Raw genomic sequence first — 24030 nt, forward strand, 5'->3', positions numbered from 1 at the left:
GCACAAATCCCATCTCTTTTTCTGTGTGTTCATTTGTTTTTGAAGTACAGTTGACCTACAGTACTGTGTGAGTTCCTGTTATACCATACCATGATTTGATATTTCTACAGATTTCAACATAATTACTCTAAGTCTAGTTACAATATGTTGCCATACAAAGATACTGCATAGTTATTGACTATATTCCCCACACTGTGCACTTCGGACCTGTGACTCATTCATTTTACAACTGGAAGTTTGTACCTCTTAATCTCCCTCACCTATTTCTTTCCTTTTCCTACTTCTCCCCTCCGGCAATAGCCTTTTCGTTCTCTGCATCTATGACTGGTTCTGTTTTGTTATGTATGTTCATTTGTTTTGGTTTTTAGATTACACATATAAGTGGAATGATTAAATATTTGTTGCTTTCTGTTTGACTTGTGTCATTTAGCATAATACCCTCTGGATCCATCCACGTTGTCACAGATGACAAGGTTTTTTTTTTTTTTTTCATAGCTGCATGACATTCCATGTATGTACTTGTGTTATCATATCATATCTTATTTATCCATTCAGTTATTGATGGGCACTTAGGTTGCTTCTATCTTGGCTATTGCAAATAGTGCTACAAATGAACATAGGGGTGCATGTATCTTTTCTAATTAGTGTTTTTGTTTTCTTCAGATAAATACCCAGGAATAGAATTGCTGGATTATAGAGTAGTTCTATTTTTTTTTTTTTTTTAGAAATCTCCATACTGTTCTCCATAGAAGCGCACCAATTTATATTCCCCCAATAATGCATGAGAGTTCCCTTTTCTCAGCATCCTTGATAACACTTGTTTTTTGTTGTCTTTTCCATAATAGCTGTTCTGACAATGTGAGGTGATACTTCATTGTGGTTTTAACTAGCATTTTCCTGATGATTGGTGGTGTTGAGCATATTTTTATATATCTATTTTCCACCTGTATGTCTTCTCTGGAAAGATGTCTATTCAGATCTTCTGCTCATCTGTTAAAATGGGTTGCTTGATTTTTTTGATATTGAGTTGTGTGACTTCTTCATGTATTTTAGATAATAACCCCTTATTGGATATATCAATTAGAAATATCCTCCTCTCCCATTCAGTGGGTGACCATTTTGTTTTGTTAATAGGTTCCTTTGTTGTGCAGAAGCTTTTTTGTTTAATGTAGGCCCATTTATTTATTTTACTTTTGTTCTCCTTGTCTGGGGAAACATAACCAAAATAATATTGCTAAGATTGATGTCAAAGAACTTACTGCCTATTTTCTTCTAGAAGTTTTATGGTTTCAGGTCCTACATTTAAACATTTACTTCACTTTGAATTTATTTATTTATTTATTTATTTATCTTTTTGTCTTTTCTAGGGCCGCTCCCGAGGCATATGGAGGTTCCCAGGCTAGGGGTATAATCGGAGCTGTAGCTGCTGGCCTAAGCCAGAGCCACAGCAACATGGGATCTGAGCCATGTCTGTGAGCTACACCACAGCTCACAGCAATGCCGGATCCTTAACCCACTGAGCAAGGACAGGGATCCAACCTGCAACCTCATGGTTCCTGGTCGGATTCGTTATCCACTGAGCCACAACGGGAACTCCTGAATTTATTTTTTGTATACGGTATGAGACAGCAGTCCAGTTTGATTCTTTTGCATGTAGCTGTCCAATTTTTGCAACAGCATCTATTAAAGAGGCTGACTTTTCCTTGTTGTATGTTCTTGCTTCCTGTGTTGGAGGTTAATTGCTCATACAAGTGTGAGTCCATTTCTGGGCTCTCCATTCTGTTCCATTGATCTATGTGTCTGTGTACAATAGTGTTTTGATTATTGTAGCTTTGTAGTGTAGTTTGAAATCAGGCAGCATGATTCCTTGCCAGCTCTGTTCCTCTTTCTCAAGATTATTTTGGATATTTTGGGCCTTTTGTGTTTTCATACACGTTTTTAAATTATTTGTTTTAGTTCTGTGGAGAATGCTCTTGATATTTTGCTAAGAATTGCATTGAAACTGTAGATAACTTTGGGTAGTTTTAACAATGACCATACTCCTAATTAATTCTCCTAATCCATGAGCACAGTATATCTTTTCATATGTTTATGTCATCTTCAGTTTCTTTCATCAGTGTCTTATAGTTTGCTGAGTACAGTAATGTCTTATAGTTTGCCCTTAGTTCCTTGGCTGGGTTTATTCATAGATATTTTATTCTTTTTGATGCAATTATAAATGGAATTGTTTCCTTAATTTCTTTCTTAATAGTTTGTTGTTAGTATAGAGAAATGCAACAAATTTTGAATATTAATATTTTATACTGCAACTTTACTGAATTCGTTGATGAGTTCTAGTAGGTTTTTGGTGGTGTCCTGAGGATTTTCTATGTATAGTATCATGTCATTTGCAAAGAATTACAGTTTTACATCTTACTTTACCGTTTGGATTCCTTTTGTTTCTTTTTCTTGTTTGATTGCTGCAGTTAGGACTTCCAACACTATATTGAATAAAAGTGGTGAGAGTGGACAACCTTGTCTTGTACCTAATCTTAGAGGAAATGCTTTCAGTTTTTCACCATTGAGTAAGATGTTAGCTGTGAGTTTGTCACATATGACTTTTATTATGTTGAGTATGTTCCCTCTGTGCCCCCTTCTCTGGAGTGGCTCAAATATTGTTGCTGAATTAATAAAATAAAATAAAAGCTTCCTGGTTTATCTGTATATTTATGTAATGGTTGATTTGTGTTCTATTTTATAGTCTATTTACTGGTAATATTTAATTGAGTGGACACATTTAAGTTAATAAAATATTTGAGCAGAAAGTTAATAGTTGAGAATGTTTTGGTTCATGGTTGGGTTAGTGGACAATCAATAGATTTTCTTATAGCAAGTGCTCTAGTAAATTAATTCTCTCTATAAAAATATGAACCCATTATATGCAGTGCTGGTCATTAATGCCTGATATGTAACATGTAATGTTTGTTAAATAAGCAGGTAATTACTCTGAAAAATATTATGTATTCCAGGACCTGATCTTCAGGTTTGCATAGCCAAAAAACCTACATGTTGCACCAGGAAGATGGAGGAGAGATATCAAATCGCAGCCCGCCAAGACATGCAGCAGGTGCTTCAAACATCCAGCTCTACCCTAAAATTTCTGATATCTCGAAATGCAGCTGCCTTTCAAGGTAAATGCATTTTGATTTCTGAAACTACTATGTAATATATCTATTATTATTATTCTGATAAACTTCCTAGGTTTACTTTGTCTTTGCATATTATTCTGGCTAAAATGAGGTTTTAGCTTTTTCTAACCACCATAGATTTTTCTCAGGTAATCCTAGAGTATGTAAGTTTAGTTGGAGTAGGGAATTTGTTAAATTAGTGAAATATATGCCCTTCTGTTTTTGTTTTTTTTTTTCAGTTGCCTCAATGTTCTGACTCATGGTTTTACTTCAGTATCAACAGACATAATTATTAGATTTCATTAAAATATTCTATAAAACAATATCTCATTGCTTTTAACTGGGTAATTATAGATTCATTTTCAAAATATAATTTAAAGAAATATTTGTATATTTTTTCCCTTTACTACCTCATGTGGTTATAAGAGGACCCATGTGGTATATCAAAAAGTGTAGGTAAGTCTGATAAAGAGTAAAATAGGAAATATTAATTGGATGTATGAGGGTCAGCTATAACCAGAACCCAACCTTATTTCAAACAATATGTTCAGAAATGAAATTAATGTGTTATAAAATTACGATGCACAATGAGAAACAGATGATCTTTTTTTATTTTAGATATCCCCTCCGTAGAATTCCTTACTACCAAAATAAAATAGCTTAACTTATTCTTCCTTTTATAAAGCATGGGCTATTCTGTATATGTTTAGAATGAAAATATTTAGATTACACTGCTTTTCAAACAAATTTATTGCTTTTGTTTAATGCACAATATAACTTCTGCTAGTATTCGTTTTTAAGAAGTGTATTAATGTCAGAGTATTTAAATTGTGCTTTGTTTACATACAGAACTAAATCACACAGCCGATTAATTTTTAAAACTATGCTTATTAAATAAAATATATATTATAAATCAGGACAAAATTTTAAGTGGAGTTAGAATGTAGTTCATGACGAATTGATGATTTTTTAATAGAAACTGTGAATTGTCAAATTTTAAGATGTTTTAATCTAGTAATTTCTTTAGATGTCTTAGAAAACAACTTTATTTCTGTTGTGGAATTTATTTATGTAAAATTACTGCAGGAAAATATGTTGATATGTATTTTAAGCAAAGATTCGTGACTTGAACTGGCTGAACCAGAAGGATATTAACCACCTACAAAGAGTGATGTAGTGATTTTGTCTTATGAACATGATAGTGTGTCCATTGCAGAAGATACATTTTAGAGATAGAGGGAGCAGTGAATTGACCAGGCTCACCAGAACAGGGAATTATGGGTAGGAATTTTGGACCATATGCTTGAAAAGGTAAGTTGGACTCAAGTGGAAGAAGACTTAAAACATCAACTTGAATTTGAGAACGTCATTAAAGATTTTTGAACAGGGAAGCTTCATTTTGATTTTCCATCTTTTAATGTGAAAACCAGATCCCTTCAGGTAAGAAGGCATGGCTGAAGAAGATCATGACAACTCAAACTTACTTTTTTGGATAGCAGTATTAACAATATTGGCGAAAGAAAATACCAACAGTTAACTAACACATAGGGATTCAATGAATGCTGGATGAACATCTTATTTTGTCTTCAAAGATACTTTAACAAACTTTTCACATGTTGTTAGATTAGTTGATCAGGATAGAGGACATTAAGTTCAAAAGATTGGGAAAAATAAAAAACCTGGATTAGTTAGCCTTTTAACTTGGATGTAGGCTGCTGAAAAGCTTTGGTGATATTGCTAAAAGTTTGGTGACAACTATGCTGGTAGTATAAGGACATGAAATGGTTTCTACTAGAGTGTCAGGTAATATTATGCGCAATTTTTGTTATTTTCTGTTTATTTTTGTCTATGTTCTTTTTAGGGCCACACCCTCAGCATATGGAAGTCCCTAGGCTAGGAGTCAAATCAGAGCTGAAGCTGCTGGCCTATGCCTCAGCCACAGCAATGCCAGATCTGAGCTGTGTCTGTGACCTACACCACAAGTCACGGCAACTCTAGATCCTTAACCCAATGAGCGAGGCCAGGGTTTGAACCTTTGTCCTCATGGATACTAGTCAGATTTGTTTCCACTGATCCACAATGGGAACTCCTATTTTCTGTTTAAAATTGCACCTGATGTATTTAATAGGGTGAGTCTTGCTGTTTATTTAAATATCAATTATGAAAATGAAAAAGGGCCTTTCTTAAGTATGATTTGTTATAATAAATTGTCATGCTCTCTCGTTGTTGCATATCACTTTTATTTATGAATCATGAGAAGGCAAGACAGAGTAAGAAGAAATTTGCCTAAAGGCTAACTTTATTAGAACAAATTCTCTTATAAGAAGAATGCCAGTTTTTAATTTAATGAATAGAATAAATAGCTTTAGGCTTATTTCCATAAAAACAAGCTTAAATATATATGCCAAAAGCAATTTGAGAGCTCACATTTGCTGTATCATAACTGAACAGGCCACTTTATCAATAAGGAAAATGCCCTCTGACTAGTTTCTGTGTAATGAAAATATCTAAAAACAAATCAGCCTCTTCTTTTCTTTTTCCTAAGAAGAAAGAAGCCAACACATTTTATTGGACTGGGATGTAGTAAGGTCCCTTCTTTCATGAATCTTAATGGAATCCTATGGGAGTATGTTTTTGAAGCAACCACTTGGATATGACAAATGAGGATGGTCGCTTGGGTCTGTGGATTTAGTGGCTCCACATGACTATGAGATGAAGGCAGGGAGGTTGGGATTGCTCAGACGAGAGGAAACAGTGCTGGCAGCTGGTACCAGGAGACATAAGGTTATCCCATGTGCAGTCCACATCAGCGCTGGAATCCAGCACTGGGAGGTCATAGCAGTGGGGCTGGAATCAGCCTGCTCACTGGGACAACACCGCTACTCTTTTCATTTAAGAAATTTAATGGGGTTTGTTACAGATTTCCTTACACTGAAACAAGCAAACAAAAATATGTTTTTGGAGGAGCCCATAATTATGAGCTGGGGCTTCACCATATCCTAACCTAGTCATTCATGGAGAATGCAGCATTTTATCAGATAAAAAGGACAAGTGAATAGCCCCATGTCTTTTGCTGTTCATAAATTAGTGGTGCTGTTTGCCGAGGAATGCTGGCTTTGTCAGAGAGCAGACAATAACCATTCTTCATTTTCAGGGGCTTAATGATGTTCATGAATAAAGTAGAATAGCCTGAAAAAAATGCAAAAGTATTTGTTTCCCTTCAGCTGTTTTGCTGTGAATGTGGGATTGCCTGGTTTAAAAATATTTTGGAATATTTTTATAAATGTTTTATTTACTTATACACTAAAGTATGGTGTGACTCATGAAGAAATAAAGGACGTTGACAGAGAATATATCATCTATCGTAAAAAAGCAACGCTTACCCAGCTTTCAAATTTGTCAGTTTTTAAATCTCCATTCAAATAAGAGAATAGGGTTTCATTTTTTTTTAATTTAAAACTATGCAAAATTTTCAGCATAATTTTCAAAAATAAAATGAAATATTTGAGCGAACATGGTTGGAAGCTTCTGTTTTGTTTAAATGTTGGGCAGATAAAGTTAAGAAGTTTTATTTTACGTTAGAGGTAAATCTTTTCCTATTTCTTTCATCTTCAAGCAACTCGTATATTTCTAAAATATGTGATATATACTAAGTCTTTAGTCTGGATGTTTCTAATTTTATATATAGAATTTAAAAATTGTGGGAGTTCCCGTTATGTCTCAGTGGTTAACGAACCTGACTAGTATCCATGAGGATGCAGGTTCAATCTGTGGCCTTGCTCAGTGGGTTAAGGATCCAGCGTTGCCACGAGCTGTGTATAGGTCGCAAATGTGGCTTGGATCCCGTGTTGCTATGGTTTGGCATGGGCCGGCAGCTACAGCTGCAATTGGACCCCTAGCCTGGGAAGCTCCATATGCGGTGAGTGCGGCCCTAAAAAGACAACAACAAATAAAAGTAAATAAAAATTGTGCATTATTAGAAAAGACTGAGTGATACATGGTATCTAGAACAAGAAAGAGTTAACATTTTTGTTTACATTTTTATTCTATTGGCTAATTAAACTTTCATTTTTTGATTAAAAGTACTTGAAAGATTGGTAAGCTTGTTCTCTTGGGTTGAAATGTTAGATTTAGGAATTTAATAAAAAATATATTCCTGGAGTTCCCATTGTGGCTCACCAGAAATGAATCTGACTAGCATTCATGAGGACTCAGGTTCAATCCCTGGCCTTGCTCAGTGGGTTAAGAATCCAGCATTGCTGTGAGCTGTGGTGTAGCTTGCAGACGTGGCTCAGACATTGCTGGGCCATGATGTAGGCCAGAAGCTACAGCTCTGCTTCAACCCCTAGCCTGGGAACTTCCATGTGCTGCAGGTGTGGCCCTAAAAAGACTATACACACACACACACACACACATTCCTATTTTTAGTTTAGTTTTTATTTTTATTTTTTTAGTCTATTTTAGGGCCACACCCGGGGCATATGGAGGTTCCCAGGCTAGGGATCCAATCAGAGCCGTAGCCACTGGCCTACATCAGAGCCACAGCAACTCAGGATCCAAGCCTGCAATGTACACCACAGCTCATGGCAATGTGGGATCCTTAACCCACTGAGCAAGGCCAGGGATTGAACCCTCAACCTCATGGTTCTTAGATTCATTAACCACTGAGCCATGACGGGACCACCTATTCCTGTTTTAGATGAAACAGAGTAATATGTTCAAAATTTAATCTTTGTTTAAAAAAAACCAGTTAAATTAAGAATGAGACTATGAATATAATTAATGTATTTTCCGCTTTTACACTAACAGATCTGTCATTGCAAAGTGGATAGCTAGTGTCTAGTTACTGTAAAACTAGTATAAAATGTATGTACATATACATACACATATAGGCAAAGGCATAAAGATACAGCGAATATTGGAATATCTTATTGCATGAAAAGAGAAGTAAATTTATACAGATGTTACAGTACTAGTCCTGGAGTATGTTCATCTTGTTTAGCACATTTCAGCTATTCTTTACAGAGGTGAATAATATTTAAAATGATTCCTTGGAAGAGCATTATGGGAAAGATAAGGAATGATGCCATTTCTAATGCTGAGAATTACCTGATCAAAGCCCAAGGGTAAGAGGACTGGTAGCTTCAGGCTGGCGAGGTTGAGGAGACATGTTTGTTTTTCTCTTTCTCTAGCGCTAGGGCAGATGCTCAGTAAATGCAAGTAAATGAAGTGCAGGAACACAGGACGGCGTGAATGAATGATACTCAGCAGGAAGATGCTTCTGAGATAAACTGAAAGATTTCCTCCTCCTCTTCACCCTTTCCCTCCCTTCCTTTGAGGCATTTAAGGTATCTGTTAAGCACCTACTAAGTGCCAACACTGTCAAGTGCTTAGATCATGTGTTTTAAATTTGTTTTACTTTTATTGGCGCCTTCAGACTTCTGATATGCCTGCCTCTGACTACTGATTTTATGTACCAGGAGGGAGCAGGTTAGAGGGTTTCTGTCGACGGCATTCTGAAGGTGACTGCATTTTTCCCATTGTTTTAAGCAGTGCGTGGTTATTGTTATCTCATACAGCAGCTACCAGTGCATTCTGTCTTTATCCAACTGTCTTGGATCTCTGAAATGTTAAAAACTGCTTCTTTTGAATCTGTGTCAACAAGCTGCTACTAATTGTGAAGATGACTAATTTTCCTATATTCTAGATAAAAGTTATAAGAGCTTAAACTACTTTTCCAGCTGGAAATAAAGCTTTCTTGGCATGAAGCATTATCAATTGTGGAAAAAAACTTAAGTGTAGAACTAGGATCAGGCTTACTTTGCCGGATTTCTTTTTAAACACTTTTTTTTTTTTTTTTTTTTTTTAGGGCTGCACCCGCAGCATATTGAAATTCCCAGGCTAGGGGTCAAATCAGAGCTGTGGCTGCCGACCACAGCCACAGCCACAGCAACGCATGATCGGAGCCTCATCTGCAACCTACAACCGGCAACACTGGATCCTTAACCCACTGAGCAAGGCCAGGGATCGAACCTACACCCTCATGGATACTAGTCCAGTTCATTACCACTGAGCCACAATGAGAACTCCTCTTTTTTAAATTTTAAGGACTAGTTTTAGTTGTTTCAATTCTGATCCATGATAGGTCGTGATATCATCAATGCCTATGATAATCTCAACTAGAAAGTATAGAACCTGCTCATGGTAGGTTTAACAGTGGTTTTTTGATTTATATTAAACGTATTTTCAGTTACATCTTTTCAATATGAGAACTATGCATTTATTGCCTAGAAGATGAGCTGACATTTCATCAGGTTCTTTGTCATTTTGTTATCTTTATATCAGTTTAGTCTTACTTTTGCATAAGGGATCACAAGCAATGATTCTTAAAAGGTAACTATGTACTGAGGAAAGGCCTGTGGGAGGTTACAACTAGCTATGTTTGAGAGATTTAGTTATTCCTCTCTCTCTAATTCATCCGTGTGAATTGAGTTATAAAATTTATTTTTATAGTTATGTGACATTTATTCATCCTCACTGTGATGGACATTTTAATAGTTTCCAACTTATACTTGCGTTTGTAGTGCTGCTGTGAACGTTCTTGTTCATGTCTCCAAGGGCCCATGTTTCTCTAGGGTTTATACGTAGAAGTCAAATTGTGACTCATAGGCCCTGATCTTGTCAGCTCTACCAGATGTTGCAGAATTACTCTTCTGAGGGGCTGAACCAATTTAAACTCCCTCAAGTAGTGGGTGTGCTCTGTCCTTATCCCGTATTTTCCACATCGTCACCACTTCCCAATAATTATGAAATGATTGTCAGAATTTTTAAAAACATTTAAAAATCTTTTTAAAATTCTTAATGTTTCAAAAACTTTAAAAACTAAGAAAGAATTTTAAAATGAAATGCGATGAACTGATAGATGTGAAATGGTACCTTATTTTTAAGATACGCAGTTCCCTAATTACTGGGGGGCCTGTATGTCCTTTCAAAAACACTTCTTTATTTTGTATCTTTAATTTCTCTTATGAATATGTCTTGGGATCCTGTATACACAGAGAATATATATACCATGTTATGAGTATGTTTGTATGTATTAATTTTTTTTTCTAAGTACAGATATCAGCTTGGATTGCCATATCTGAAAGTTCTAGCTAAAATAATTTAAATTTCTTTCCATACTCTTTGGAAATCCAAAAGTTTTCTGTACATTTCCATGGCCTATAATCTCATGGTTATTCCTTTCTCTCTGCCCCTCTACTTTTTTTCATTTGCGTTTGTGTCTATTTTCTATCATATTAATTCAGTATAAAAATATTATTCTTAATTACCATTTCCATAGACACACACATACATGTACACCCATTGATCTAAGTTGTATGCATGAAATAAATTTCATAAGATGGTGGTGATAAAGGAAGATAAAAATCTGAAAAGCACAAAAATGTCAAATTGAACACTGATTTCTATGTTTGCAAGTGATTTCTGGTCCTCCGTCCACCATCAGTCCACGAAGTCATCCTCACCTTGCTCTCGCCGGCCCCCATGTCCCCCACTTCCTTGATGATACTCTCCACTTCTCCTCAGATGGGGAGATCACGTGTCCTCCAGTTCCTTACATTTATTACGTGAGCATGGAAATAATAGACACCACATGGCTCTGAGGGTGAATTGAAAAGGAGGTTTTTTTGTTTTGCTTTGTTTTTAGTTTAAGCAATCTTTTTATTTAAAACATTTTCCCCAGCTATATGAGATATAATTGAGATGTAATTGACATGGCTTAAATTTAAGATGCGTGACACATTGATTAGAGACTCTGATGTATTGTTCTGTGATTACCATTGTAGTAGTAGCTCAACACCTCCATCTAGTCACAGAATTACCACTTCTTTTTTCTTTTTTTGTATATTTAAGATCTACCCTTTTGGCAACTTTTACGTGTATATTCCAGTATTGTTAACTCTAATCACAGCGCTGTTCATTTTTTCCCCAGAACTGATTCATTTTATAACTGGAAGTTTGTATTCTTTGACCAGTATAATTCCTCCCTCCTTCCAGCCCCTGTTAACCACCATTCTACTCTCTAAACTTAGTCCTTGTTGATTAGCCTTTTGTCTATTAGATATTATAGGAAGAATGAATTTCCTAAATCCCATATCCACACAGAGTACAGTGCTCTTTTATAAAGTGTAGACGAATTATATAATATTTTTTCCTAGCATTTAAGTTGATTTCATTTTATATTTTCAAATGTTAATGTTGGCAACATTAGGAATCAATGGAAAGAAATACACAATTATTAGCTACTTTTGAAACAGAGCTCATTTATCTTAGAAATGTTTATTTCCAAAAGTAATAATAGGCTATTAAAGCTAATCAGACATTTTTTAGAAGATCCAAAATATATTTTATTTAAATGTTTTTCTCATTTTGCTTATAACTAAATATGTATAAAAAAGAAAGTAAGCTGAATTAAAATAGCGTTTTTCTGAATATCGTGTGGCAATACAGTTCAAAGAAAACTTGTGATGTCAATAACGTGTGGTTTACACTCAGTTATGTGATATTTATGAATTCTTTTAAAAAAAATTTATTCCATGGAACAAACTTTTGCATTATATTGACCGTACTGTAGTTTAAAACGGACATGGTATAAAAAGTGAAATTCATGCTTCTTCCCCATGCCCCACCGAGATTATTTCTATGCATTGAACATCTAAATATGGATTTTTTTGATGATGTCAGGGAATATATTTTGTCAGTGTGTGTCTGGGAATTAATATTTTCCACACTAAAAAGTCTTAATATTGAAAGTAGGGTATTTTCCTATTTCTAGGAGGCTGGTAGGAAATATTAAACCAAGATTGAGAGATCAATTGAATATATCTAAATGTATGTAATGTGAAGAACAAAATAATAGTACAAGCAATGATTTCATTGTACGCTTTTACTGATTATAAATTTCATTAGCACATTTTGCTGAAATATATCCTGTTGCACTCACCAGCACATTTGACTGGTCATTTTTTAAATAGCTGTTTTTGAGTCAACCTGAATGGTTTTAGGAAGAGTGACTTGTCTCAAATACTAAATGTATTTTAAGCCCCTACAAAATTTTATCTAAGCAGGCTAATGCTATGCTTTAATGATCAGTTAATTTAAATTATTTTTACAAGAAAGATAAAATATTGACATTATTAAAATATTAAAGAAATTATTTTAAAACTTAATAATGTATCTGTTTTGACATTTTATGCATAACCTCATAAGTAGTAGCTTATCTGAGGTATTAATTTGTGTTTTGCTATGGTTGTTGCGTGGCATATACCACATGAAAGCATTTTGTCCTTCCTCTGCCTTCTTGGTAGAGTCCCAGTGTGTGGGAGGTTATTATAATAGGCCAGTGGAGTTATCATGGTGACTTAGACCTCAGTGCAGGTGGTGAGAAACTCTCAGATTCTGGATATATTATGAATGTCAGTGGGTCCAAGGTGTAGCAGGAATAAAACTGAGGTCAGGAAGGGGCTGTTTGTGGTAAAATATGCCGAGGGTGTGTTTGTGAGATGCGTGCCTACGTGTAGTGGAGGCCAGGTAAAGCTACTGGGACTGTAGGATGGCTTTCCGTAGACTGGACTTTGGAATCTCTGGATCTCAAGAGATTGGAGCCCAAAACAAATTGTCACCAGTTTCTAAAGTGCTCAATGATATATTTCAATGTAGTTTTTAAAGTTCTCAATGAAAGAGGGACATGGGTGGGTGTAACAGAGGCATTCGTTATTATCTAATGGAGGATAATCTTTTTTTTTAAACCTTTTTACTGAGGTATGATTGACAAACAAAAAGCTGTATGTATTTACTATATAAAACTTGAAGCCCTGTGAAAAGGAAGATAAGGAAGCATCTGCGAAACCATCACCACAATTGATGCCATAAACATACTGGAGGAAGCTGATCATTGACCCTGGGGTTAGAAGAATAGTGAGTGACCTGGAAGACCAGGCGATGGCCAGCTCTTCCCTACAGCCTAGCTCTGTTGAGATGTTGTTTCTATAATACCACATATTTAAAATGAAAATGAAATTAATTTTGATGGAATAACTCATCTGTCTACCTGGTGAAGCGTATCATCAATATTTAGTATAATTTGAAGTGAAGGGCATTATAAAGGAATGAATAACACACAAATAAGATTGACTTGAATGAAATTTGTAAACAAACTTTGAGAATTAACTAGAGAAAGCCTGTAATGAGACAAAGTAAAATAAAATTGCATAATAGTAATAATGGGAAAAATCATGAGTTTGTGAATATTTATTTTAAACTTATTTTAATCATAAGATATATAACATGGTTATATAAAATTGAAAATAAACAAGTTTATTTGTCAGTACCCCAGTTAGCAAGTCAGTTCCATGATGAACCTAAGTTTCTTTAAGACTCAATTTTGAAGTCTTGATAGTAATTCATATAACCCAAGAATATATTTGACATTTTTCTGTAAATAAAAAAATGAACCAAGTTCTTTTGCCAAACAATATCAATTTCATCAATCATTTCAGTAATATCTTTTTATTCTATCACTTCCTATCTAATTAGAAATAGTTCATATGATTGGCATTATTATCTAATTAAAAATTTTAAAAAATACAGCCATATTTTGTAAATTATAAAATACAGTTCAGTAAAACTGTAGAAATGTTCTTAATAGTTAAGCTTTTTTCCCCCTATAGCCTTGGGGGAAGATCAGATTAATATGAAAATATTAAACCATCATCCATAATATTTAATGGTGAAGTGGTGAGATGCAATGGAAAATAAGATAACTCTCTTTCTTCAGACAAATAGAGGACTTAAATTTTATAGCTATTCCTCACTGTAGCTGTTCATGATGGGAAATTATCCATGCATATCTTCATGCTTTTAACATAAAATACATCTAGCAATAAAAGGAGTATATATGCTATAGCTTTTATGCAGAAGGCAAAGGGCTTGAAATGGCATCTCAAGATTCAGAAAGTCATAACAGTAAATAAAGGGTAATTGTTGGATGGCTATGCTGTGCTCCTTTTATGCCAGAGTAATTCTGCCTGTGGGCTAACTTTTTGTATAAGCAAAGATAATTGAACTTTTGCACCTTAAAGAATATTGTTCTCTTATACTATTTGTTTGACTCCATCTCCTCAGGGTGTAAACTTGCCTTGATTGTTAATTTAGGAAACATATTCATTTTGTTTCCACAAGGAGGAATAAATTGAAGCTACTTTATAATAGAATAAATATTGGTCTTTGTCATGGGAGAACATTTGTTATTGTTATTAGATAGGGAATGTGCTTAAGAGTTTAAGGACCAGGGTTCTAGAGTTAAAGAATTTGGGTTTGGATCCTATCTCAAGACTTGCATCTAGGCTTCTGTTTCTTTGCTGGTAAAAACAGAATAATAATAGTACCTTCTAGGTTGCAATTAATAAGGATTGGCTGTGATAATCCCTATAAAGTAACTAGCATCATGTCTAGTATGTAATAAAGCACTTAGTACATGTCAGCTATTCTTCTGCCTTTATTTATGGTGTATATTTCCTGCCTCTTCCTTCCCACCCCCTCAATATTTGGCAGCAAAGCATCTCAGGGTAAAAAGGGTCTAATGGAATTTCTCTAAGTGTGTTATGGGGGATTGAATGCAGTCAGTTGGCACATTATCAGAAGTGCCTCAGGGACCAGGCAGGAGAAGGGACTTGGTGTTCCAGATCATGTATTCCTCCTGGGACGTGCTCCTGATGGGCTTTCCAAGAGTTATGTTGCAAGTGCTTGGGATTATGGCCAAACCTGCTCTCTATATTGGTAAAGACAAGCCACTGAGGGAAATTATTTGGTGGATAATAATACTTGCACAATTTTAAAGCAAGCTTTCTTTACTGTCCAGCTTATAATCAAATCGGATTTCAAGTTTTGTTAAATGATTTTAAATTGAAATCTTTTGACTCTCACTGTAGTAAAAGCCAACACTAACACCAAAATCTAAGGTTTGATAAAAAGGAACAGTCTGTGGAAAACTATTCAATGGCTTAATGAAAGTCTTAATCTTAGTATTCTTCTCTAAGTGAGCATAACTTCACATGTGAAAAGATTTACATTTTTTTATATCAATGGATTCATTCGCTCCCCTTCAGGGATGTTTGACGTTTATATTGGCATTTATTTAGATTATGCATTTGTGAATTTTTAGGTAGAATCACTAACTTCAAATTGGTCCTTTTACAGCAGCGTGGAATGAACAAATAAATGCGTAGCCTTCAGAACAATTTGAAAGATTTTGTGATTGGTAGAATATGGCACAAAATTTCATCTAAGATTTCACTAAACTACTGTGGAGGGCACTGCTCATTAAGATAATTTTTAATTTGGTCCAAATGCTGCTAATTGTTGTTTCATAAAATTGTATAACTATTTGATAGTTCTACTTCCTACCTGCTGAAAATGTAAACTTGCTTGTGTGTAAGGCATTTTAGAGGGTTTTTCCTCTATGTGAGGAGAGACAACATGGAGAGAGATGGACACTCTGGAAAGTATGATTTAGGAAAAGGATCAGAGGGGTGGGACAAAGACGTCCATTGGTTTAAGAAGTAACAATAAACACATGATTCATGTTACAATTTTTAAAATCTGGGTTTGATATGCTTACTTTCTAGCCGTAGTCTCAGAGCAAGATTTTAGGATGATCTAGGCCAACTGCTTAATTTGTTTTTATTACAAACCTTCAAAGAAGGTTTAAATTATCTATGATCTGGCAACTCTTCTCAATATATTTCACATATTTGTTACTTTAATGGTAACATTAAATTATATATATTTTGAATGCAAATTAAGAATATATTTAACAGTTGGTAACCTATGCTAGTGCAGCTTTTCTGGAAAGCAATTTGACAGTACTTAGTGAAACTATGTGCTCTCTCTCATTCTCTTTCTTCTTTCTGATCCTTCTACTGGTTATATATATTTGAAAAATTCTAAGAGAACATTTAGGGATACATATGAGCATATTAATTATAGAATTTGCTCTAATAGTTGGGAGTTGAGACAATTTTGGGTGTCTGTAATTGAGGGAAAGATAAGAAAAATGTATATTATGGAATAATGTCCCTCATCAGGAATATTCAACTGGCTACAAGCATCATGACAGGAGTAGTCTTTAAAAACACAAAGTAGAATGGAGAAAGGTAGAAAGAGAATGAGGTATATTGTATAATACCGTATAGTATCTTAAAAGTACTTGTACCAAAAAATTCTATATATTTTATTGGAATACATACAAGTCGAAGAGTTACATGAAGCACATTGGAATGAGTGGTTAAGGGAATATGATTTTATAATTAATGTACCATCCGCCTGTATACATTTGAAGAGATATGGGAAATAGGAAGAATAGCTAGGAAAAAGAAAAATGAAAGAAAGTGAAATTTTTAAGTATAAACCTACCAAAACATGTATAGGATCTATATGCCGAAAATGCTGATGGAAAAAAAAAAATTAAAGAATCTAAATAAATGGAGAGACATACCATGTTCATGAAATGGGAGACTCAACCTAGTAAAGATGACAATTTTACCTAAGTTACTCCATAGGTTTAACATAATTTCTATCAAAATCCTAGCAGACTTTGTGTGACACATCCAAGCTTATTCTAACATTTATATGGAAAGGCATAGGACCTAAAATAGCTCAAACCATTTTGAAAAAGAATGAAGTGGGAGGAATCACTGTATCTGATAATGAAATCTATTTTGTAGCTACATTAATTGGGAGTGTGATATTGGCAGAGGGATAAACACATAGAACAGATTTAAAGAACTCCAAAATAGGCCCATACAACTATGCTCAATTGGTTTTTGATAGTGCAGATGGTACAGAGCCATTCAATGGAGGAAGGATATCCTTTTCAACACACTGTGCTGAGCAGTGGGGTACTCATAGGCAAACTATTACTGTAATATTTTTTGTATTAAAAATGTCTAAATATTTCAACCCAAGATTTTCTCAGGTGCTGCTTTTTTTGCTTTCATTTAAAGAAACGTTACGACATACCAGTGGCCAAAAGACACATGAACAGATGCTCAACATTGCTAATTATTAGACAAATGCAAATCAAAACTACAATGAAATAGCACCTCACACAAGTCAGAATGCCATCATTAAAAAAACCTACAAATAATTGAAGTTTCCATTGTGGCTCAGCGAAAATGAATCTGACTAGCATCCATGAGGATGCAGGTTCGATCCCTGGCCTCGCTCAGTGGATTAAGGATCTGGCATTGTCATGAATTCTGGTGTAGGTTGCAGATGTGGTTTGGATCCTGTGTTACTGTGGCTGTGGCATAGGCCAGCAGCTGTAGCTCTGATTTACCCCCTACCCTGAGAAACTCCCTATGCCACAGGTGAAGCCCTAAAAACACACACACAAAAATCTACAAATAATGCTGGAGTGGGTATGGAGAAAAAAGAACTCTCCTATACTGTTGGTGGGAATGTAAATTGACACAGCTACTGTGGGGAACAGTATAGAGGTTCCCCCCAAAACGTAAAAATACAACTAGCATATGATCCTACAATTCCACTCCTGAGCATATATCTGGAGAAAACACTAATTTGAAAAGATACATGCACCCCAGTGTTCATTGCAACACTATTTACATTGGCCAAGACATGGAAGCAACCTAAATGTCCATCAGCAGATGACAGGATAGAGAAGAGATCGTATATTTATACAATGGAACATTAGCTAAAAAAAAAAAAAGACAGACTAAAATAATGCCATTTGCAGCAAAATTGATGGACCTAGAAATGATCATACTTAGTGAAGTAAGCCAGAGAGAGAAGGACAAATATTATATCACTTATATATGGACTCTAAAATAAATGATACAAATGAACTTATATATGAAACAGCAATAGATCCACAGACATAGAAAACAAACATATTAACAAAGGGGAAAAAGGCGGGGAGGAACAAATTAGGAGTTTGAGATCAACATATACACACTACAATAGATAAAGAACATTTCTTTAATTTTTTCCCTAAGGCAAAATTTGCTAAAGAAGTCGTCTCTATGAATCTTTTAACTGTATTACCAAATCTAATTGCTAATATTAATCATAGACCTTCTCAATTTTAGTACATTCTAGTATAAATTTATTCAAATATAATGGTGTCTTCATCAAAAGCTTCTTTCCAGAATTTTACTTAAACTAAGTAAAATTTAAATACGAACATTTGGGATCTATTTAATTTATTCAGTTTTCCTCTTGCTTTTTTCAGTAGAGACAAATTTCAATATCCCTTTAATGCTTTCAAGAATTGAAATATGTTAAAAGTTTTAAAAACTATTTCAGTGTACATGTATTAAATATTTTTATTATTTATTTCTTTTTTGGTTGCACCTTTGGCATGCAGAAGTTCTTGGGCCAGAGATGGAACCTGCACCACAGCAGCAACCTGAGCCACTGCAGTGCAATGCCAGATCCTTAACTTGCTGAGCCATAAGAGAACTTCAAATATTTTGATTTGAGATTTTAGCTGATTTCTTTTGGTTATAGGATGACTAGTTAGTTTATAGATTAGTCTGAATGAGAGAAGAAAAGGAGTGAATTTTGTTAATCATGATAGAGAATAGGGGAGAAAGAAATTCTCAATACATTTAGAAGAAAAATTTAATAGGACTGGATAACTGGATGACTATGGATTAAGATTAGGAAGAGAAGGAACCTTGGGTTAGGGACTTATTTATATTGTCCTTGTTTTCCTTACTTCTACTTTAAGTTTTAATGCAGATCTTTTGAAAATTCTGTCCAACTCCAAGTCTGTGGATAAGCTGCCATAGAGAACTCATCCATTCCTTTGTCAGTATTTTATCTGGTATATATCAAATGTCGGGCACTGTACAGTAGTCCTCGATTTGTGCAATTTTGTGTAACTGAAACTTATGCCCATCCTTGCCTGATATAGCGCCACTGATCCCAGTTACCAGAGAACTGTGTAAAACGAGGACCACCTGTGCTTCATCTGTGAGATAGGGCTGAGAATTGTGACTGCTTTCAAGAAGCTTGAAATTTGTTGCAGAAAACAATTGATTACTTTTCAGTGCACTGTAAAAATTTAAGATAAGATCTTAGAAAAGACCTCTGATGTGGATTGCTGAGGAAGGAGATTGGGGAAGAAAATCTGAAATTGGTGATATCAGGGGAAGAACAAAAGTCCGGTGATTCCTCTCTCTCATGAAGGAGAGAGTCTGGAGAGTTAATGCACCCACAATACTCCCTTGAGCCCACAGCCAAGTGTGGGAGTAGGGAATGTTGAGAAGGAAGCTTGGAGATAATTTGATTTCCTTCCAATCTGTGTTTGTGCCTTTCTCATTCCTAATTTTGCTTCTCTCATTCTGATTCTCCTTTCTTAACTTTCCTTTCTCTTTATGCTCTCATTTCTCCCCCTTTCTCTTGTCTCTGGCTTACTTTGTCTCATAACCCCTGTCCTTATAAAGGTTTTTTTTTTTTTTTTTTTAATATTGATGCTGTTTTTCTAGAACATTCTTTTAGATTTAGTTATCCTTTACCCTTTTGTTTTTTAATAAGATCTATTTTAATCTTTTAAAACTCTCACTACTTAAAATAATTTCCTTCATATGTTTCTGGTCTCCTAAGATGATTATTACTGTCTTTGAACTTTTAAAATTTTCTTCTTTGATAATGGAAGTATTTTAGAGGACACATTTTCCTTTGATTACAGCCTTGCCATAATGCATAGATTTTAGTATGAAGTGTTCTTTTCATTTTGTTTTAGATAGTCTGAAATTTTACTTTTGATTTTCTTCTTTGAAGTGATCCAGACAGTTTTGGTTAGAAATGAGTAGATTTGCTGTAGTTTTAATGACCCCAAAATGTTTGCGGCTTATGTCCACAAGGAGGTACCTTGTTCTTTGTGAGCTGGTGATGACTTTTCCTGCCTGGGCTGAAGAAGCAGCCCTTTCTGATTTGGTGTTTCTCTAGTGACCAAGGGAAAGATGGTTTTGGCTCTACATGTCTCTGCTTGGAAGAGGCACATCTTGCTTCCACTCACATCTCATCTGTCAAAGCAAGTCCTGTAGCCACGCCTGATATTAAGGAATTGTGCTGGCTCACGCTCCCACTGGGAGGGCAGAAGACATTTTGTATGAAAGTTAATTCCTAGGCTAGGCTGCAGGCCTGTGCCACAGCCGTGGCAATACTGGATCCAAGCTGCACCTGTGACCTAAGCCACAGGTGCCAGATCTTTAACCCACTGAGCAATGTCAGGGTTCAAACCCACATCCTTACAGAGACCACATCAGGTTCTTAAACTGCTTAACCACAACAGGAACTCTAATATATATTTTTTTTCTTTTAGGTTCACCCTGCTGCATATGGAGTGTCCAGGTCAGGAATCAGATCTAAGCCGCAGTTGTGACCTATTCTGTCTGTAGCTCTGGCAACACTGGATTCTTAACCCCCTGTGCTGGGCTGGGGACCGAATCTGCCTCCCAGAGTTCCAGAGAAACTGCCGATCCCATTATGCCACAGCAGGAACTCCTTGTATGAAAACTTAACCTAGCCTAAAGAATATTGATATGGGTTGAATTGTGTCTCCCCTCCCTAAAGATATGTTAGAATCCTAACTTCAGAACGTGACTGTACTTAGAAACACAGTCTTGGGCACAATTTCATTTGGATCAGCAATGGGGTGTTACTGTGCAGCACAGGGAACCATGTCCAATCTCTTGGTTGAGAACATGATGGAAGACAGTGTAAAAAAAAAAAAGAATAAAAAAGAATATAAAAAGAGAGTCTCGATAGAGGTTATTAAGTTGAAATGAGGTCAGTGGTATGGGCTCTAATCCTATGATTGATGTCCTGTAAGAAAAGGCAAATTTGGACAAAGAGACAGACATATATATGGGAGAACACCACCCCCAAGGAATGCTTGAGCCTCTGAGAAGCTAGAGGAGATGCATGAAACAGGTTGTCTCTCACAGTCCAGAGAAGGATCCAACCCTGCCAAGATGTTGATCCCACCCTTGTGAGTCTTCTGACTGTGAGACAATCAATTTCCATTAAGTTACCCAGTTTCTGGTGCTTTGTTATTGTGGCCCTAGGAAAGCAATACAAATATATTTCAAAATTTCCATCATATGATCAATCATGTTCTTACCATTTCTACCTTTCTTTCTTTTCTTTCTTTTCTTTTTTTTTTTTTTTTGGCTGTGCCTATGGCATATAAAAGTTCCTGAGCCAGGAACTGAACCTGCGTCACAGCAGTGACCCAAGCTACTAGAGAGACAACCCTATATCCTTAACCCCTATCCACAGGAGAACTCTAGTTTATTACATTTGAATTAAAATTTAGCCAGTAAAATCTCTACCATGCAATAATATTTAAGCTTTTTTTTCATGTATGGAATTATGATCAGTTTTGCAAATTTATTTCAGAGAGTAAGTTCACTGGAAAAATTTCTCTCGAATTTCGAAGGTTATCCTATCTTTTTATTTTCCACTCTGAAATTTAAATAACACTTTTACCCTCTTCTAATTTACTGCATTCAGAGTTTTGTAAACCTTATTTATGTAAAAATTCAGATTCATCTTTCCAGAAAAACAGATAACTAAGCTGGGTTCGAAGTCTACCTCTATGTGGATCTTTTTGTTTGTTTTATTGTTATGTTGCAGTGAGCAGGATGATGAACAGTATACTAGGCTGATTGTGTCACTGTCATTGTTTTCTCTTAGTGCCTTATCTGTGAATATGCTTTCTTTTATTCTTTCATTTCTTATTTCTTTTTCTCTTATTTCCTTTTTTTTTTTTAAATTGAAGCAGCATAATGATTTCCTTCAGACAGCTGTCTGCAAGATCCCTCCATCGCTGTCACACAGCCCCTGACAAGTTACCAAAAAGTGCTTCTTACTCCTGAAATCCCCCTTTCCTTACCAAAGGGGCCAGACTGACAGTGATACCACAGCTCAGCCGGGAAAGGAAACGGGAAAAAGAACTGGACAGGAGACGGAAGGTGGAAAGTAATAGATTACATCCTGCTTTGTTCACAGGAAAAATTTAGATGCCATTAGAAGGCATACTGAATTTAAGGACATGATTTGTGATTCCACTGAAATCAGCTGCATTCTTTTGAATCATGTAAGTATTGTTTTATGACCTGATCTTGAACCAGGTAAGAGAGTGGTTCTCACGTATGTGTATTTTGCCCTTTTTTATCTCAAACATTATGACCTTGATGCTGTTTTAACGTACATGTTATGTATATTGAAGAGGCTAAAAATAATTAATGTAACCAATTTTGCATCTTCAGGATTAGCTGTTTGCAAACAGCAAACAAGCTTCTCTAAGAAATGGGAGCAAGTCTTTGCAGTTGGACTATATTAGAATTCCATCTACATTTTAATTTGGTTCCTGCTGTGAGGATATATTAGACTGAATCTATTACCTGGCTCAATGGTCCTCTCAGACAATTTCCCTTTCTCATTCAGATTTTATTGTTAAGTGATCGTCAACATACTGTAGAAGTCTACAAATCCAATTTCGATCACTCCCATGAGGCACTGATAACTATGACCTGACGTTAAACAAAACAAAACAAGAGTTGAAGGAATACTGTGATGTTTAATAGATTACTTTTCAATTAAAGGTGCTAGTTGTGGAGTGTTTTGTGAAACTTTATGCTTGGCCATTTCTTCTTTACTGATCCTTCCTTTGAATGTTTTGCGGAAGAAAATTCTGTAGCCATCACCCCCTTGGGACAGACTTGATTTTACATTGAACATGCCTGCTTATGTGTAATTTTACTTTGAGTTGCCTCTTACCCTGGTGATCATGAACTACCTGCTGTGTTTTCGTTTGGAGATAATGTTTCTCTGAGTATTTATTATAATTTCAGCTTTAAATATAGTCTTTTCCTGAATTTAATGCATTGTATCCTTACTGTGAAACAGATTAATGGACCTTTGGTGTAAAGTTTAGGAACATTAATTTAGTTCCCTCTGGTTTATTTAACTGTTGCCATCTTACTGGGGTATCCTTTTTCAGGGCATGTCTAGAAGTTAAGAGAGCTGGTGTCAGATGGTAATAGCATGGCACTTCATTTTCTCATGCTGCCTAACAGTTTGATGAAAAGCACTCTTAGGGAAAAATATAAATACCGCTAATTCATTCCATTTGCAGCTCCATCCTCAAAACTGTTCCTTTGCCATCTTGCATCTGGCACCTTGTTGTGACCCCTCATCCTGACTCCAAGGTCATTTTTTTCCTCACTCTTTTTCTTTCCTCTTCCTATTTTTGACTCTTTGAATGTTTCCTTCTTAACATAGCCCCGTCTCTTGGCTGTCTGCTATGTGTATTTCTACCTGCATATCTTGTTAACACATTTTATGTTATGTTTGAATATGAATTTATCATCCTTTTCTCAAAAAATCTTTAACTTCTCATCCTAGCTTTCCCACCTCTGTGCATTGTATCACCATTTTACCCCTTAGTCCTAGACTGAGAACTTCAGTGCCATCAATGACTCAGATTTCCTATTTTCTCCATGTCAGTTAAAAATGAGCTTTCCTTCTCAAATCTACTTTTTTTCCTTCCTGTTCCTCTTGACTTTTTTTTTTTAAAAACTGCAACAGCCTCTTGGCTGAACTATTCACTTCAGCGTTTCTCTCTGCTGATCCCCAGTAACTTAACAGATTAAGATTTTCATATAATATTCATGTGTCATTCTGCAATTTAAAATTCTTCAGTGCTTCGCAGTTTCTTGCCACTTAAAACGCTATCTAATATTCATAGCTTTAAAGGTCCACTATAATC

At 35.4% G+C, this 24030-nt stretch overlaps 1 protein-coding gene across 5 annotated transcripts in view; it reads left to right on the forward strand.

Moving 5' to 3' along the window:
- Positions 1 to 24030, forward strand: part of GPC5 (glypican 5) — a 1359194-nt gene that overhangs the window by 35231 nt on the left and 1299933 nt on the right. For 4 of the 5 annotated variants that reach the window (XR_014820113.1, XM_021065368.2, XM_021065370.2 and 1 more), the window contains exon 2: positions 3009 to 3170. Coding sequence is in view for 3 of the 5 variants with exons in the window: in XM_021065368.2 (XP_020921027.2) it covers positions 3009 to 3170 (162 nt within the window). In the remaining 2 variants the exon portion in view is untranslated. Of the gene's footprint in view, positions 1 to 3008; positions 3171 to 22268; positions 22357 to 24030 lie in introns of all 5 variants that reach the window. The other variant, XM_084982488.1, reaches the window with a different exon arrangement.

Source organism: Sus scrofa, chromosome 11 (genome assembly GCF_054392235.1).
Source record: "Sus scrofa isolate SSC_HxYL_T2T_F1_AM1 chromosome 11, Sscrofa_HxYL_maternal_Yorkshire_Landrace_v2.0, whole genome shotgun sequence".
NCBI classification, from domain to species: domain Eukaryota; kingdom Metazoa; phylum Chordata; class Mammalia; order Artiodactyla; family Suidae; genus Sus; species Sus scrofa.